General features: G+C 38.9%; 1 protein-coding gene across 6 annotated transcripts; it reads right to left on the minus strand.

Moving 5' to 3' along the window:
- Positions 1 to 367: 367 nt before the first annotated feature.
- hfm1 (helicase for meiosis 1) lies at positions 368 to 14,360 on the minus strand. Of its 6 annotated transcripts, XM_046409729.1 has the most exons (39): positions 14,260 to 14,360; positions 14,055 to 14,170; positions 13,386 to 13,704; positions 12,497 to 12,831; positions 12,037 to 12,078; positions 11,847 to 11,917; positions 11,565 to 11,697; positions 11,005 to 11,156; positions 10,801 to 10,878; positions 10,283 to 10,438; positions 9,826 to 10,026; positions 9,576 to 9,664; positions 9,429 to 9,472; positions 9,240 to 9,341; positions 8,365 to 8,510; positions 8,000 to 8,094; positions 7,734 to 7,867; positions 7,607 to 7,654; positions 7,366 to 7,446; positions 7,146 to 7,237; positions 6,868 to 6,974; positions 6,696 to 6,743; positions 6,481 to 6,578; positions 6,266 to 6,400; positions 6,024 to 6,109; positions 5,684 to 5,767; positions 5,241 to 5,398; positions 5,057 to 5,160; positions 4,569 to 4,736; positions 4,384 to 4,449; positions 4,145 to 4,269; positions 3,384 to 3,466; positions 3,188 to 3,300; positions 3,003 to 3,086; positions 2,124 to 2,435; positions 1,921 to 2,002; positions 1,689 to 1,788; positions 792 to 943; positions 368 to 629 (listed from the first exon to the last, which is right to left on the minus strand). In XM_046409729.1, exons 1-39 carry the CDS (start codon positions 14,328 to 14,330, stop codon positions 584 to 586), a joined length of 4,656 nt encoding a protein of 1,551 aa, XP_046265685.1. In that variant the 5' UTR covers positions 14,331 to 14,360; the 3' UTR covers positions 368 to 583. The 6 variants fall into 6 exon arrangements, with proteins under 6 accessions (XP_046265685.1, XP_046265686.1, XP_046265687.1 ...); XM_046409730.1 differs by lacking the exon at positions 3,003 to 3,086 and having other exon boundaries at positions 14,260 to 14,354; XM_046409731.1 differs by lacking the exons at positions 11,565 to 11,697; positions 11,847 to 11,917; positions 12,037 to 12,078 and having other exon boundaries at positions 14,260 to 14,354.
- Between the last annotated feature and the right edge of the window lie 1,239 nt (positions 14,361 to 15,599).

Genomic DNA, 15,599 nt, shown 5'->3' on the forward strand with positions numbered 1-15,599 from the left:
CACCTTTGGGATGAACTGGAACAGAGAGATTGAGAGCCAGGCCTTTTAGTCCAACATCAGTGCCTGAACTCACAAATGCTCTACTGCATGAATGGGCAAAAATTTACAGAAACTCTCCAAAATCTTACAAGATCTTATGGAAAACCTTCTCAGAAGAGCAGAAGCTGTTGCAGCTGCAGAGCTGTCTGTGTATTTAGAATGTGATGTCATTAAAGTCTCTATTGGTGTAATAGTCATATGTCCCAATACTTTTGTCTATATAGTGTATATAGACAGTAAACACAATAGCTTAAAGGACAGGACTACTCATCTATTTACACATCGAAAATACTTGGTAATTATCATAAGGCTACTTTTGATTTATTCCCCAAGACTACACAGAATCAACTGTTAAACATCAACTTTATTAAATAAATAAATACATAAATTAATGTATAACATTAGAAACAATTAGAACTAACATTAGAAACAATTATCATAGTGTCATTTACAATATGAATAATAACAACTTTTGATTGTTAACCAAATGTGAACACAAACAGAAAGAAAACACTTCATGTCAATGACAGTAGGAGCAGTGCTTCTAAAATATACCATCAAATATCCCAAGGAAGGCCTCTGCTTCTTCGCTGTTGTATATAAATATACAGTGTTCAAAAAAGAGGGGAGGGGTAAAAAAGCAAAAAGGTTTGCTTTAGTCCAAGTGAATAGATAGAATCATTTTCATTGTGCACTGAGGAGAGAATATTGTAATGAATGAAATAAAAGCTTGTAATTATAAATTCCTCTACCGTTTGCTGATAGATGAACTGGTTCTGGCTGGGTCGCTCATGGTCGAGAAGAAATCAAACCTTGGGGTAGGCGGGGCTGTGCAGGTCTCAGTTTGTTTTGGGAGATTTTCTGTTGCGTTTACTGTCATCGCTTTGCTGAAGATACTTGGTCTCTGCAAGGAAGGAAGAGAACATGACCTCCGTTAAGAAGCTCAGCTACAAACCATACACCAGTAAAGATTTTAGAAGGGTTAAGCTGTTTACATGCACCTTTGATTAAGCTTAACCTGGGAATCTGCAAGCTTTTTGCTATAAATAAACAGAATATTTCTGAAAAGAAATATCCCATCAGTAAAAGAGAAACACTAACAGTAAATTTTTCTCTCTGCTATGGTTTTCTTTCTAAATATATCCATATAGCTGAGAGACAATTAAAACTTTATTAGGTGAGTAAGATGTTTGAAATGTTTACATGGCACAACAGATTGTCTAGTACTAAAGTAATATGTATATATATATATATATATATATATATATATATATATATATATGTATATATGTATGTATATATATATATATATATATATATATGTATATATGTATATATATATATATATATATATATATATATATATATATATATATATATATATATATATATATATATATATATATATATATATATATATATATATATATATATATATATATGTATGTATATAAGCCAGACAGCTCCATTATGTCTCTCATTAAGACAGTAGGAGATTTACTGGGTTGAACAAATCAGAAACAATTCTACATGAGTAACCTCATAAACAATAGTGGTCTCAGTGTATGCTAATGTAGCCATGAAAGAGAGGCAGAGCACACACAGAGATCTGTATGCACATGCCTGCATGCACGCACACGCAAACGCACCTTTTTCATCCAGTCCAGTGTGACTCTGTTCTGTGGTCTCACTGCGCCCAGTGAAGGTCCTGGTTTTCTGATTTCAGGACTTAAAGTTGGAGAAATCAACCTTAAACACAAAAGACAAATACTTTTACTATCTTAACTACAAGAAGAAACCTCAGACTATATTTTCTGAAGGGCTATTTTAAAACTACATCTTACTACAGGAGGTAAGAAGTGCATAATTCTGTGGACTTACCTCAGTGGTGTACTAGCAGTGGTTACACAAGGTTTGACTTGTGAGTGACTCAGAAATACTGGTGCTGCTGTGGTGGAAAAGCCTACACACAAAACATACATACAGCTATCAAAAATCCTATCCAAAAAATCATTACAATAACTTTTAACAAGATGTATGAATCTGTATCACCCGGCGTGTGAGCCATTCAAATTTTATTCTACCTGGCATGTTATAGTCTACAGATTGATGGACTTGAGGTTTAGAACTGGTTGTACACAAAGCCAATGGAGTCTCACTGGCATGCACCAAGTTGTCGTCGTCAAAGTCGCCCCAGTCATCCCATTCATGTCCAAGGTCAAAGCTGACAGTTGGTATTTGTGAGGATAATGAATTCTCGCATTGAGCGCTCTGGTCTGAGACAGCAGTGGACCTCTTTGAGTAAGATGAATTGGTTGTATTGATCAGGTTTTGATGCGGTGTATGGTTCTGGCTCTCACCAACATTCATTCCTGGGTTCATCCACACTGGGGAAACTAAACACAGATGAATTAAAGAAAAAAGGACAAATATGACATCAAATGTTACTGTACATTGACCTTTGGCCTCTCCATAGGAACTGCTTTTTTAAAAAAAAGAAAAAAAAACACAACTGGTGGCTTTGTTTTCCAATATTCACTACAATTGAGTAGTGATTCAAAGTAACTGGTATAAACTGATATACAATATTATCAGTATCAGTGATTTCTGCAATTACATGAGCAAACTGTGTTAAATACACACAGACAGCTGAGTGTAAAACGTCACATAAAAAAGTTAGTAGTTATAGTTCAGTTTCTTTTTCATCCCACTTACATGTCAAACATGCATTGTTTCCCTCATACTTTTTACAGTGTCTGTGTGTGCTTGTTCATCTCCTCGATTTGCTCCTCTGAAAACATAGCTTCTGATTGCAATTCCAAGATAGTTTAACAGTGAATAACACCGGAAAAATAACCAGCTGTAATTAAGTAAATGAGGTGTGTAGTTAATGAGCCAAAACATGGAAAACCACCACTATGGTCTGCAATGTAATGAATTTGAGTTAAGTTGTTCAACGATACTTTGATGGTGAGCATGAGATGCAGCAGGTGTTTGGACAGGCTGCTCCGTCATCCTGTGCATTTCCTCCACATTGTTACCATAATCTTAGGAGAGGAGAGAGAATGACAGAGTATGAGAGACAGTTGCTAAACCCTGTAGTGTTGGCGAACGTAATGTGTTCATTTTCCTTGTGCCGCTTGTTTACCATTGTCAGTATCATCCAGATGGACAATGTCTGACAGGTGAGCCCTTTCTTCTCCTGTCAGATCCACAGTCTCACTGTGAGGTCTCACTGAAGCTTCATAGTGACTCTGATAACTTTATCAGATAAAACAGGACGATTCAGCATCAGAACATTAGATCTCATTAATGCCGTAAATTGTCAGTGTAACTGTAAATACCTGGAACCTGTAGGCAACCTCTCTTTGTGTTTGAAAGCAAACTCCTGTTTGTTGACAGACACAGACTCCTCGCTCATTTTCATCTGAGGAAATTAAACAGAACATAATAAACAGTACTGCAGACAGAGAGTATCTTGAAAGATATTTGTACTGTTTGTTCTGGCTACAATTGTCTTTTATCTGCCATTCACATTTGATACAGTGCTATAAAAACACACACATACAAATTGCACATTTTTCACAATATGATGCTCAGTATGATAACCACATGTGGAATTTTAGACAGAATGGGCATACAAACACACATGTTGTGTCATATCCACTGGTCTACATATTTTACACCTGTTAACTACGTATTTCTTCATTTCTTTGACTTTCTAAAGTAATCTCTACATGTTTAGACTCTCTGATATATATGTTATGCACCTATGTAATGTAGATACATTTTAATCATATCTAAATGTTATATGTTTTATATGGTGTCGTTCCCGCAATCTTTGCTTCTGGTGTTTCATATGGTTGGTTTATTTCCCCCCTTCTTGTTCTTTGCAGCATTTAACTTCCCTGCTTGTATCGCTGACTTTTTAAAAAATCCTATCTTAACAGCTGCCTGGTGACTTGGCAGTGACTCATTAGCTTCCTCTGCAGACATTAATGAAATGTATAAAATACAATGTGCAACTTGACTGGTGAGCAGGAGCAAACAACTGCAAGGTGGTAATTTTAGTTAATCTAAAAATCATATCTGTTTTCTTATTCACCTTGAGTCGTTTGGCAGGAGTCTGAACAAGTGTGTCACACCTGCTCCTCAGGTCTTTTAAATAGGTTGAAAAACTGGATTCTTGATTTGCTGTCCTCTTTCGTGTCAGAGTTACACCTACTTTGCCTTTGGTGGAGGAGGGGTACACAGATGCACTCTGATTGAAAGACTGGACAGCTACGTAAATGTTGACAGGCACACAAAGCAGACATACACAGTAAAAGATGTAAATGCACTTACAACAGTCATGGCCACAGAGATCCTTATTCTTGCAGAAGTGGTTGCACTGTCTTTTATTGCCTAAATCTGATTGTAAAGTTGCAGGATTTGAGAGACACACACAAAAAACATCTCAGATACCAATCTGCTGTTAAAAAATAAGGTTATATTTATAATATTTCAGTGCAGTGCTGGAAATGTAGTGCCTTGGTCTGTGGCAGATGTGGCATTTTCCCTCTGAGCTGCAGTCTGATCTGTACACTGCTGTGGTCTCTGTCCAGAACGATCATATGATATGTAGTGTGGGTTATCATTTCCAAACCTCCTGGCTCCAGAGTAGTACATGTTGAACTTCTGCTGGATGTCCAGGCCCACTATAGGAGAGGAAAAACAAAATGTACAGGAAATGCTCTCCATGCACAGCACTGATTGGCAGTTTAGTCCAACAGCTTACAGCCAGAACAAGATGTATATAGGTCTGGTTTTCCTAAAATTCAGCTTTGCGGAAATATGATCATGGACTAATTGTGTCCTTTAGCTTGACAAACCTGACAAAAACAGCACTGCTTTACATTTTTCAGCAAAAGCACAACATATTGTTATTCCCCTCTATAATATGGCTGACACACATTATGTCTGTGCATATTGTGGATACAGTTTTATGTGACATGCAAAAGGTATTTCCAGGGCTTACCATATTCTGAGCTGATGAGATTAACACTGATTTCCTCTCCTTTTGAAGCCTTTGGCACCTCAATCTTCTTCGCCCAGGTACCACACTTCAACAGCACCAAGTCCCTGGAAGGCAAACAGTGGATTGTTTGATGATCTGATTGGCAATATACTGGCGGGAACCTGGAGTTTCTTTTTCCCCTCACGTGAGTTTCTGTAGGAAGATCACATTATTGTCTGAATTTCCGATGACCAAAGAGACATAGTGGTGGTGGGGAGCTGTTCTTCTGCACAGCAGCTGTTCTTGGTTTTTTAGGGTCACCTTCACCACAATCTCAGCTGAAACACAGCTATACCTTGGAAGCTACAAAATACAGAAAATAATGTAAAAAAACCCCAAAAATTATTAAGAACATCAGAGCCATCTAATGAAACCTCATTTGCAGTAACAGCTTAAAAATCTGAGCGACAAAAAAAGAATTATATGACATTACCGTATTTTCCGCACTACAAGGCGCACCGGATTATAAGGCGCACCTTCAATGAATGGCCTATTTTAAAACTGTTTTCATATATAAGGTGCACCGCATTATAAGGCGTACTTAATAAACTTGTTCCCTTAAAAATAAAATTATGAAACAACCTTTACCTGCTCCAAAGTAACTTCATACTTGGGGAGGTGTATGACAGATTCTCTGATTTGGTTGCCAAATGGTGGATGTCTGTTGAGAATCTGAATAAAAACAAATAGTTAGAAAGAGTCGTGTCCAAGTACTTGGCACATTAGTTATCTCCTTTTAAGAAGTTTTTCGGATAGTGATTCACATGCCCAAACTACTTCAAGACAACATAATCAACTGTGAGACGTGGTAATCGGAGATGAAGTACCAGAACCTCTGATGCATCTCTGATCCATCCCAAACAATGTTTAAATTAAATGCTTTGAATGATCAAGGAGTGTTTCCTTTTTAAGTATCACACAGACTGACCAGCTCAAGCTCTCTGGCGTTAGCTTGCTCTATTTTGCTGAAAGTAGTGAGTCCAGCGTTCACCATAGCAGTTGATAATGTCTGCCCTGAAACACACAGTGTATTATTACTAAAAGTTAATATTTAGTTTGACACTACATGTGTACCTAAGCAAAAAATGTTAGCTTTATTAATTCATTTATCGCGTGAGACTGAGATAACTAAATGTACAATGCAGCATAGCGACATAGCAATGTATCCACCTATCTTCTCCAGCTGTTTAGAAACATAGGGCGAGTTTTCCCAAAGCTTGGCTCTGAAGCACTTAGCCAGGATCAGGGAGTTTAGCAGAGCAGAAAAACCAGTCTTGGATGGCTGACTCAGATACTCTGACAGGCCTGATTGGGATCAAAATCGTTAAAGTCAAAAAGAAATACATTCATAGAAGCATTTGGTTTATTTGTTATACCCAACATACATTTGCTGATGCGCATCCCATTCCTGAAGATCCTTGCTGTGTCTTGGCTTAGTCCAAACTCTTGAATTGAGATGGAACCCAACTGAGCCTGAATCAAGCTGTATGTATAGTGGATGGCCCGTGAAATATCCATAATAGAAATACTGCGATAAAATGTATAATCAAGTATTCCTTTGTTATTCAACACTGCTTTCACACTCACTGAATAAACCTACCAGTTCACTTTCATCTCACTGGTTTTGATCTTTCCCTCAATGGGAAACCTGGGAATACATATATACAAAATAATATAATTATCATTATCATAATAATTAAGGCAAAAGATAAAATAAGCTATGAAGCTTTGATAGTGTATCTGCAAATGTCAGTCATATTAACATGTCTGACCGGATGGTGATCCTGTTCTTGTCCCGGTTCAATGTGTTCAAAGGCCTCTTCTCATTCATTCTCAACTGAATGTCGCTAAACTCTCTGCTCTTCGACACCAACACAATCTGTTCACAGAGCCATTTTTGATCTGAATGGTATTTTCTCTACTATATACAGCATCCAAATAATAAAAAATATCTTCTTGTACAGGAACACAGCTTGACAACACAAAATATCACCATATCTGCACTTTGATCAAAAACATTGCTACTGTGAAGTCTTGTCAGCAAACCTACCAGGTCAGGCAGGTTTTCAGTGCCAGCCACATTGCTAAACTGCTTCATGGTGTCGAAGGCAACGCAGTACCTTGCCATCAACCTTCCGATCTCTGCGAGAGAAATAAAAAACCTAACAGTTTAATTTACTGAATGTAAGGCCCAGTTAAAAAAGAGACAATCAAACAAAGGGAAGCAAACTGAGCATTTCAGTAAACATTTCAACCAATTTCCCCTCTACCTGTTGGTTTGATGTTGATATCCTCATCCATTTCGATCAGACCAATGGAAGAGAGAGCATTGAGGTTCCTCAGACACAGTTCTATTAGAGAAAGAGATATAGCAATTACCTTAAACTGCAATAGTGGGGTTGTGTTAGTAATGTGCACCCAGATTGACAAAGGACAGTGGTTTAAATTCAATAACGGAGTACCCTCCTAACAGCAACATGCTACTTATGAGTAAAACCACTTGTGGCCCACCTTGCAATTTTCCTTCAATTCCATGTCTGTCCAAGTCAGCGGAGAAGCCTGAAATTGGAGTACATAGAGTAATGACAAAGAAGCTGGATGCAAATTCTGATCTGTTGTTTGTGTTTTGAGCTCTGACCATAGTGTGTAGGGTTCTTCAGAGCTCTGATGTAGAGGAAGGTAGAGCGTATCCAGTCCAGAGCCATGTTGACATCACTGATGGTTTGGAGAACGATCTCAGCATTCAGATGCTCCACCAGATGACTGTGTAAGCTGGGAAAAGAAGTTTACCGTTTCCTCACACACTGTATAATCTCTCTTCTATGTGAGAGCAAAAGTCAGACAAAGACAGACTCAAGGAGTCAAGAGGAATAAGGAGAAAAAGAAGTGACTGAGCTGTGATACCTGCTCTCAATAATTTCCATCCCATTCATTAGTTTCATGTACTTGTCTTTGGTTTGGATCTTGGTCATGATGACTGCAGTTGCTGATGTGTCAAACTAGAGAAAGACAGGACAAAAGTTATTTAGACTGCGCATCATACTCAAAGTCAGAGAGTATGTGAGGCAACAGCTAGCTGTTGCTTCATTGACTGTATTAAAACAAATGCATAACAGCTTCAGATAGTTAATGGTACACTTGTAGAGTGTTATAATGGCGCACTCAGAGTGAAGGAAAATGCACGAATCAGTTCCTTGTTTTGTGTGGTGCACCAAACTAAGGGAGGTTAAAAAAATCAATAAGGTGATCCATTATATTTCTGCCATTACTTGTGGTCTTCCAGCTCGGCCTATCATCTGCAGCAAGTCGGCCTCGCTGTACTCCTCACAGGAGCCTGCCACATACTGCATGGTGGACTTGATTACCACCAGATGAGCTGGCAGATTCACCCCCATGGCCAGAGTCCTGGTTGTAACTAAGATATTAAAATGAGAACATAAGCACAAATTCAGTCCCTACGAAACATAATAAAATTCCAATTTCAGATTGTAGCCAGCAAGAAGTAAAAGATATTTATTGTTAATTACACTAGAGTTTGGTAAATTTCCCAGTACAAATTCCATTAGAGACACACCAAGTCAGCACATAATGAATCATAGTGGATATCAACTTTAAAAATCAATATTATTCCTGGTTCTCTTTGTTGCTTTATAAAAATGTCCTTCTTGTGTTTTTGTTTCTCTTATTCTTCATTCTTCAAACTAAATACATGCTTCACAGTTTTGTTTTTTACTTGTGATTAATACATTTAAAAATCTTTCTCTGAACATAAGATTCCTATAACTGGTGCATATCAGTTCAGCCAGTACGGGGAGGAAAATGTTGCATATTGCTACTGTCATAAAGATACAACACAATCTGTCATTTAAAGTCATACGTTCTGCCAATTATTGTCCATTAAACATACATTTACATACATTTTTGACACTGTAGTTGCAAAGCTTGAGCTCAGTCCTGGTGACATTTCAGCATGATAAAGGTGAAACATAAAACAGTTCAGTTGTCGTAACCTGTGATTCTTGTCTTTCCTGTTTATGTCTGTAGCTTTACAAAGAAAATAAAAACACAGATCGCGTTGCATGCGTGCATAGTCACATATCCATTTACAGCACAGCATAAAACTGTACAAGTGCCAAAGTCTCACAGAGTACAGGCAGGTCTCCCAGAGTGAAGGCCTTTTCTATCACCTTCCTATCAGACAAGTCAACTCCTGCATGGTGGTAACCAACTCCTAACATCACCAGATCTGGACCACAAAAGCAACACAAAATAGTGTTATACAGTTGATAATTAGAGCCACACCCAAATGAACACGTGCCAGAAGTAGACCCACCTCTCAGTTTTGAATCCAGAATAGAGTTTGCATATTTCATCAACCTAATCAGATTGAAAAAAAAAAGATCTTAGGGAAATTAACTAAACAAAGTAAAAGCTTCTGATGAACAGTTGCATATGTGAAAACATGTAGTGAGAAACATACCTTTGCTTGTGCTCAATGCTCATGATGAACCGAGCATCCTTGGCCAATACTGTAGCTGACTGCTGGGCACCTTTCCTTGTAGAGCAAAACTACATAATAATGTAATTATTATACATAAAAATAATCCAACACCACCATCCTAATTAACAACCTTGCAACCTTATTTAATGACATGAGAAAATGACAACAAAAAACTAACATGCAAGCAGAAAAAAATATATATATAATTTGGCCTAATTTAAGCACCTACCACCAGTGCAGGCTTCTGGTCAGAGTATGTTTGAATGATGTTGGCCATCTTGTAGTTGAGTGACAGGTCAAACTTGAATTCTGTTTGGTTTGAGCTGCAAGGGAATCCCAGCACCACCTTCCGCAGCTTCACTGGACGGTGGCTCTCACCCATCTCCAGATATGTGGCTGGACCACTTTCATTTGACAGCCAGTTTGCTATCTAACAGGCAGACAAAACAATGACAGGACACCCATTATTGATTTAAAATAGAGATACAGTACAAATATAAAATGTCTATGTACGCACTACAGTGTCTTTCTAACTAGGTTTAATCTTTTCGTTTACATAAGCACAAAACAGAGGACTACAATCAATTGATTTAATCATTTATGTATTATATCATCCTGTCTTTTGAGTCCTTGTCTTAAAAATGATTGCAGTGCTCTGTCACTGATTCTCTTCCTCAGCCACTTACATCTGAGATGTTGGGTACGGTGGCCGATACAGCCACAAACCTCATAGAAAGGCCTGTCTCTGGATTCTGTGTTCTCCTGTAGGCTTGTACGGCCTTCATCCTGCTCACCACCACTTCCAGAGTGGCACCACGGGTCGCATCATTCACCACATGCACCTGGGAGAATGACTGTCTTCTTACACATGGCTTTGGAAATAGTTTTGAAGGTAGTTTAGAATGAAGCTGTATTCCACTATTAACACGAGGAATTCCAACTCAGTCAGGAACAACTAGACAGGCTGTATTCACTCTCACAACACCAGGGCATGATGTACCATATTTTTTAATGGATGACCTCAAATGAAATTATGTGTTGACAGCAGGAGCTAACGATGCGCCATGCAATGTGGCATAATTAAACACAATGTACCGTACATTTTCTGGCACAGTGAGTATCCTTCATTACACAGACAGATTATGGGATTCTCAGAAAACTGAAAAATGAGCCTGTCAACAAAATATCTGACAAACACACTGACCTCATCAATAAGGAAGAGCCTGACAAGCTGCAACAAACAGTTGTCTTTCCATTTTCTTGTCATGCTGTCCCACTTTTCCTGAGAAATTAGATAAATACAACATTGTGTATTCAATTAAAATGATTATTTTTGAGCATTATCTTTCCATCCCTTCATTTTTGTTGCATTTGTTTAATTAAGGTGATGCAGTGCAGTGTCACACACAGGTGTGGTCAGGATGATGTGGGAGTCCTGAATTTCAAAGAAGTCATCGACCTCTGTGTCACCTGTCAGCTCCTTACAGCTCAGCCCCAGAGGACCAAACTTTTTGTTCCAGCTCTCAAAGCACTGACTGCAGAGAGCTTTGATAGGGGCCACTGGTAAGAACAAATGGTGAAACTGTTACAAGGTGGTTCTTCATACTTCAGAAATACCCTGGATCTATAACGCAGTCAAAAAAAGAAACACACTGGAAACAGTACACTAAATAAGTCAGAAGGAACATGTTCAAAGCCCTGGTGCATGATTACAGTTCAGCTGTATTGCACTGAATTGCTGCTGCTCTTCTCTGACTTTAAGTTGTATTTCAGGTATTTCAGGACTTCAGGATTTCCTCCTGCCTGAAATTTGATCCACAAGGATATACACCAAATATTGTGAGTGGAAAATAAAACTTTATAGCTTCGTGGCCATATATTTTGTGAAGTACATTAACAATTACTCTTGACCAAATCTAGTCAAGCTGAAGCTATATACATTTAGGGTCTACAAAATATTATGCTCACTATAGACAACTTTGACATCTCTCCAGGGCTCTGAGGTCTCCATTAGCAGACGAATGATGGCCAACTCAAACAGCACTGTTTTACCAGATCCAGTAGGAGCACAAGCCACAAAGTTCTTACCCATGTAAAGAACCTTTGAAAAGAAAAACAAACATAAATGCACTCCAAGAGACACTCAGAGTAACAGTTTATGTCTAACATGTTATAAAAAGACAAAGAAAATGATCATGTTTTTCATAATCCTCAGGGATCTGTTTATAAAGGCTGTCAGATAATGCTTACATCATCCAGTGCTTTGGACTGAACATAGTTGAAAAAGGGGAACTCGTTGAAGACGGATCTGAACTTAGCTGCTGTGTTAACATAGCTCAGGAAGGCAAACCTCATCAGTTGTGAAACTGCACTCCAACCATTCAGTTTAAACACTGCATAAAAAATATAACTGTGTTGACTTACACAACAAAAAGGATACGGATTTCAGAAACTGGTCGCAAAATTCCAGCACCAGAAGACCCTAAAGTGTGGATGATAAAAAAACAAACAACACTCTCAATAATCTCACTCATTCCACCTTGATGTTAATATGAACTGTTATATGAACAAAACTAAGATATTTGATTTTGTAGTGAATGTAAAGTGAAAATCCCTGCAGATTGTGGTTTCTGCTGTTACTGCCTGCTGCTTCCTCTTGTTTACTATTCACCACCTAGTGACCAGCATGTTTCATTACAATGGAGCAGTCAATGGGGGGAGCTCACCTCAATTCACCTCATCACACCCAAACACATTGTGGCAGCTGCTGCCATGGCAAGACATGGGCATGCTCATTAGCTGCAACACTTCACAGAAGCTATATGAGTGTTATTTAGTAAACCAGTTCTAGAGATATGAGCACAACGCCTGACTGTGACTGTGTCAGTACAGTGCAGTACCTTGTATGTGGAGGGGCTGAGGCGACATGGGCGGAACGAAGACTCTCTTTGTGCCCTTGTCCTGCATCTCTGCATGTGCCGCCTGCTGCAGGGGTCGGGCACTCGCTGCAGATGAGCCAAGAGGAGGGGGCAATGGGAAGTGGGACTGGGGGGAGAAAGGAGGAGCTGCCTGGCTAACTGTCACCCGTGGCGGCTGAAGAGGAGGAGGCACTGTCGCCATGGTAACCCGAGTGAGAAAAGTTTCAGGCCTGGATGCCGTCTGGCTGCCGCTGCTACTGAGGTCATCTGTGTTTGACGAGTCACCTCCATTGTTGAACACCTGAACCTTGAACAAGCTTATGTGGGAGTAGGACGAGAGAATATTGAGGGAATAAAGCATTAAAAGAGGAAGAAGGTGGTATGGGAGATGGGGGACTATCAAAGCTGCTGCAAGCTTGGAGGCTTATTTGAAGAAGGCCTGGCATTCTGGCCTCTAGCAACAGGCTAAAATGGGGGATGGGTTAGCATCTTTTCAAGCTCTTAAAAACCGTCCAATCAAGCCTTCTTAGAATATACCGTAGGACCATCTTAACTAGGAGTGTCAGAGATTCAATTTGATGGATTAAAAAGTGAATCAGGACTACATTACAATTCTGGACAGCAGAAAAATGGAAATATCGCTTTTATATGGTGAATAATCTTAATCCTCCTGGTTTAGGCATGTTTTAAATTACGGTATGTTCTGCATTTGCAGCCAAAAAGAGAAAATCTTTGTTAACCTGCTTTTTATGGTACTGAATGTTTACCATCTTTTACTACATGGACAGTGGTGCTACTATATGAAAACAATGTGCACACTCTTGAATTCACAATTACGCAAATATCATGTAGACAAATAACTGACACTTGCCTTCTCCTAAGAGGTTGGCTTTTGCTGCAGTCGAGAGACAACCACCCCTGGCCGATGGCTGCATGACCAGGGTCCTGCGGGGTTTCATCTCCACGTCTGCCACTCTGACAGGCACCCTGAGAGTAATCCCTGAACCATTCACCTCCCCAAAGGCCATCACATCTGCTGGTGCTGTTGCTGACATCCTGAGTTTCAGCCTCTTTCATTTCAGTCTCATTGTTGTTGTAACTGCAAAGACTGTTGATTTTTGATGGAAAGACTTTAAAGCCAGTTGATCCTTTGTAAGGAGGCAGGAACGTCTTGGGTTTCTGTGAGAAAGCTTTGAGTAGTAATATTGAAGAGGGAAAGAAATTCATCAAGGCAAGGTTTTAGGTATAATTTTGTGCCTGTAAAAATTTTGGCTGACTATCTTACTTGCTGATGCAAAGAATTTACAGAGGATGATTTGCCATTCGAGGCATACCAGTGATTATGAGAATATATCAAAAGACCCAGATCCTGGTTTGTTTTGCATTTTCAAAGAAAATTTGGAAAGCTTTCAAGCCTTTTCAAGCTATAGCGTCAGTGAGTCATACGATTAAATTTAGTAGGGCTTCAATAGGCCAGATTCTGAGCAGTTTACTCAAGTCAAGTGAAAAGGAATTCACCCTAATCCAGAGCACAACATACTGTATAGAGAGGAGAGAGACTGTGCCTGCTCCTGCATATCCTGAGTGGCTGGAATCTCAGAAAGACGAGGAGGCACTTCCAGCTGCCATGGACTGGCCTCCTGGTGCAAGGGCTTCCTGTCAAATACAATCCAAATGGGGGAAAGCACTCGTTCAGCTTTCAGGGGAAGATGAGAGTGTGACGAGTGTCATCTCTTTGTACTCACACTTTGTGGACAATTGGTTTCTCAAAAAACAGATTGTCCAAGGATAGGGTGCAGTCATCAGAGTTCAACATCTCATCACATCACGTAGGCACTCACACATTGACGTCAATGAGTCACTATGGACTGATGGGATTTAAGTTATGGTCTATAAAGAAAACACAAACCAGAAATACATTAATTAAAAAAAAGAACCAGTAAATACATTTCTAGCCTTCTAATGATGCATATTTAGTGGGCTACATCATTATTCAAATTCAATTCATTCAAATTATTTGAGGGATTAAAGAGAACATCCCCAAACCTGTGGACAAACAAAAGAAAATTAGGCTTATGTGGCTTTATACATTTGACACATTGGTTACATAGTTGGTACAGTATAGTTCCTGTTCATTTGTCTTTAGCCAGATAACTTATTGATGAGACAGAACTGAAGGCTCTCTTAAGTAGCTCACCTGCGGTTTTAAGAGTAGTGCAGGTAAGTATCTCACAGTGACATGACATCCTAAATGTTTATGTACGTTTCTGGGCTGAAACAGTGCCGGCAGTTAACGTTAGCTAATTGGGCTTTGCTAGCTTTAACGTTAGCTGGAGCGCTAGCTAATGAAAAACTTGCAAGCAACATTCTACCAGATGCATTTTAAATAGCCGGTATCACTTAGTTAGTCAGCATAATTTAACAGGGACTTTTGTAATTTTTAAATATATTTGTTATATTTTTCGTTGTGTACCCACCTGTGATAATAAAGACAGCTCACACACTCTAGCCAAGATAGTAACTAAAACTCGGTTGAGTCAGATCAAAGGTTAACCCTTGACCCCACTACAGTGGACATTTTAGTTAGCGCCTCTTTATCATATTTGCACGAGATTGAACCACCCACCAGTAACTACTTTAATTATAACCATTTTAGCTGAACCTTGAATTAACAAAAAATGGTAACTGTAGTTAAATATTCTCATCAAAAAATTAAGTTGGCCAGCTATAACATACTAAGGGATTAACTGAATACTTTGTAAAATACTCATTCAAACAAAACGCGCTTTCTCTTTTAATCACACGAGAGTAGGAATAACTGAACCGGCTTATCACCGGCTACAAAGCAACAAAGACCTGTGAGAAGATGGGGGATAGTGGTAACATCTCTCCTCTGTTGGCGTACAATTATTGTCTGTGCGTCAATGACAAGTTTAAATAGCTAAATTAAATGTGCTCTTTAAAAAACAAATCCAATAGTGACTGAAGTTTCAATTTTTGTTATTAATTAATATAGTGATCACCGCCATCAACCTAAAAAAATCTTGCTACCCAAAGGAGATGGTCATTAACTCAGGTTTTTTAT

The sequence above is a fragment of the Scatophagus argus genome, chromosome 13 (genome assembly GCF_020382885.2).
Source record: "Scatophagus argus isolate fScaArg1 chromosome 13, fScaArg1.pri, whole genome shotgun sequence".
Classification (NCBI taxonomy): domain Eukaryota; kingdom Metazoa; phylum Chordata; class Actinopteri; family Scatophagidae; genus Scatophagus; species Scatophagus argus.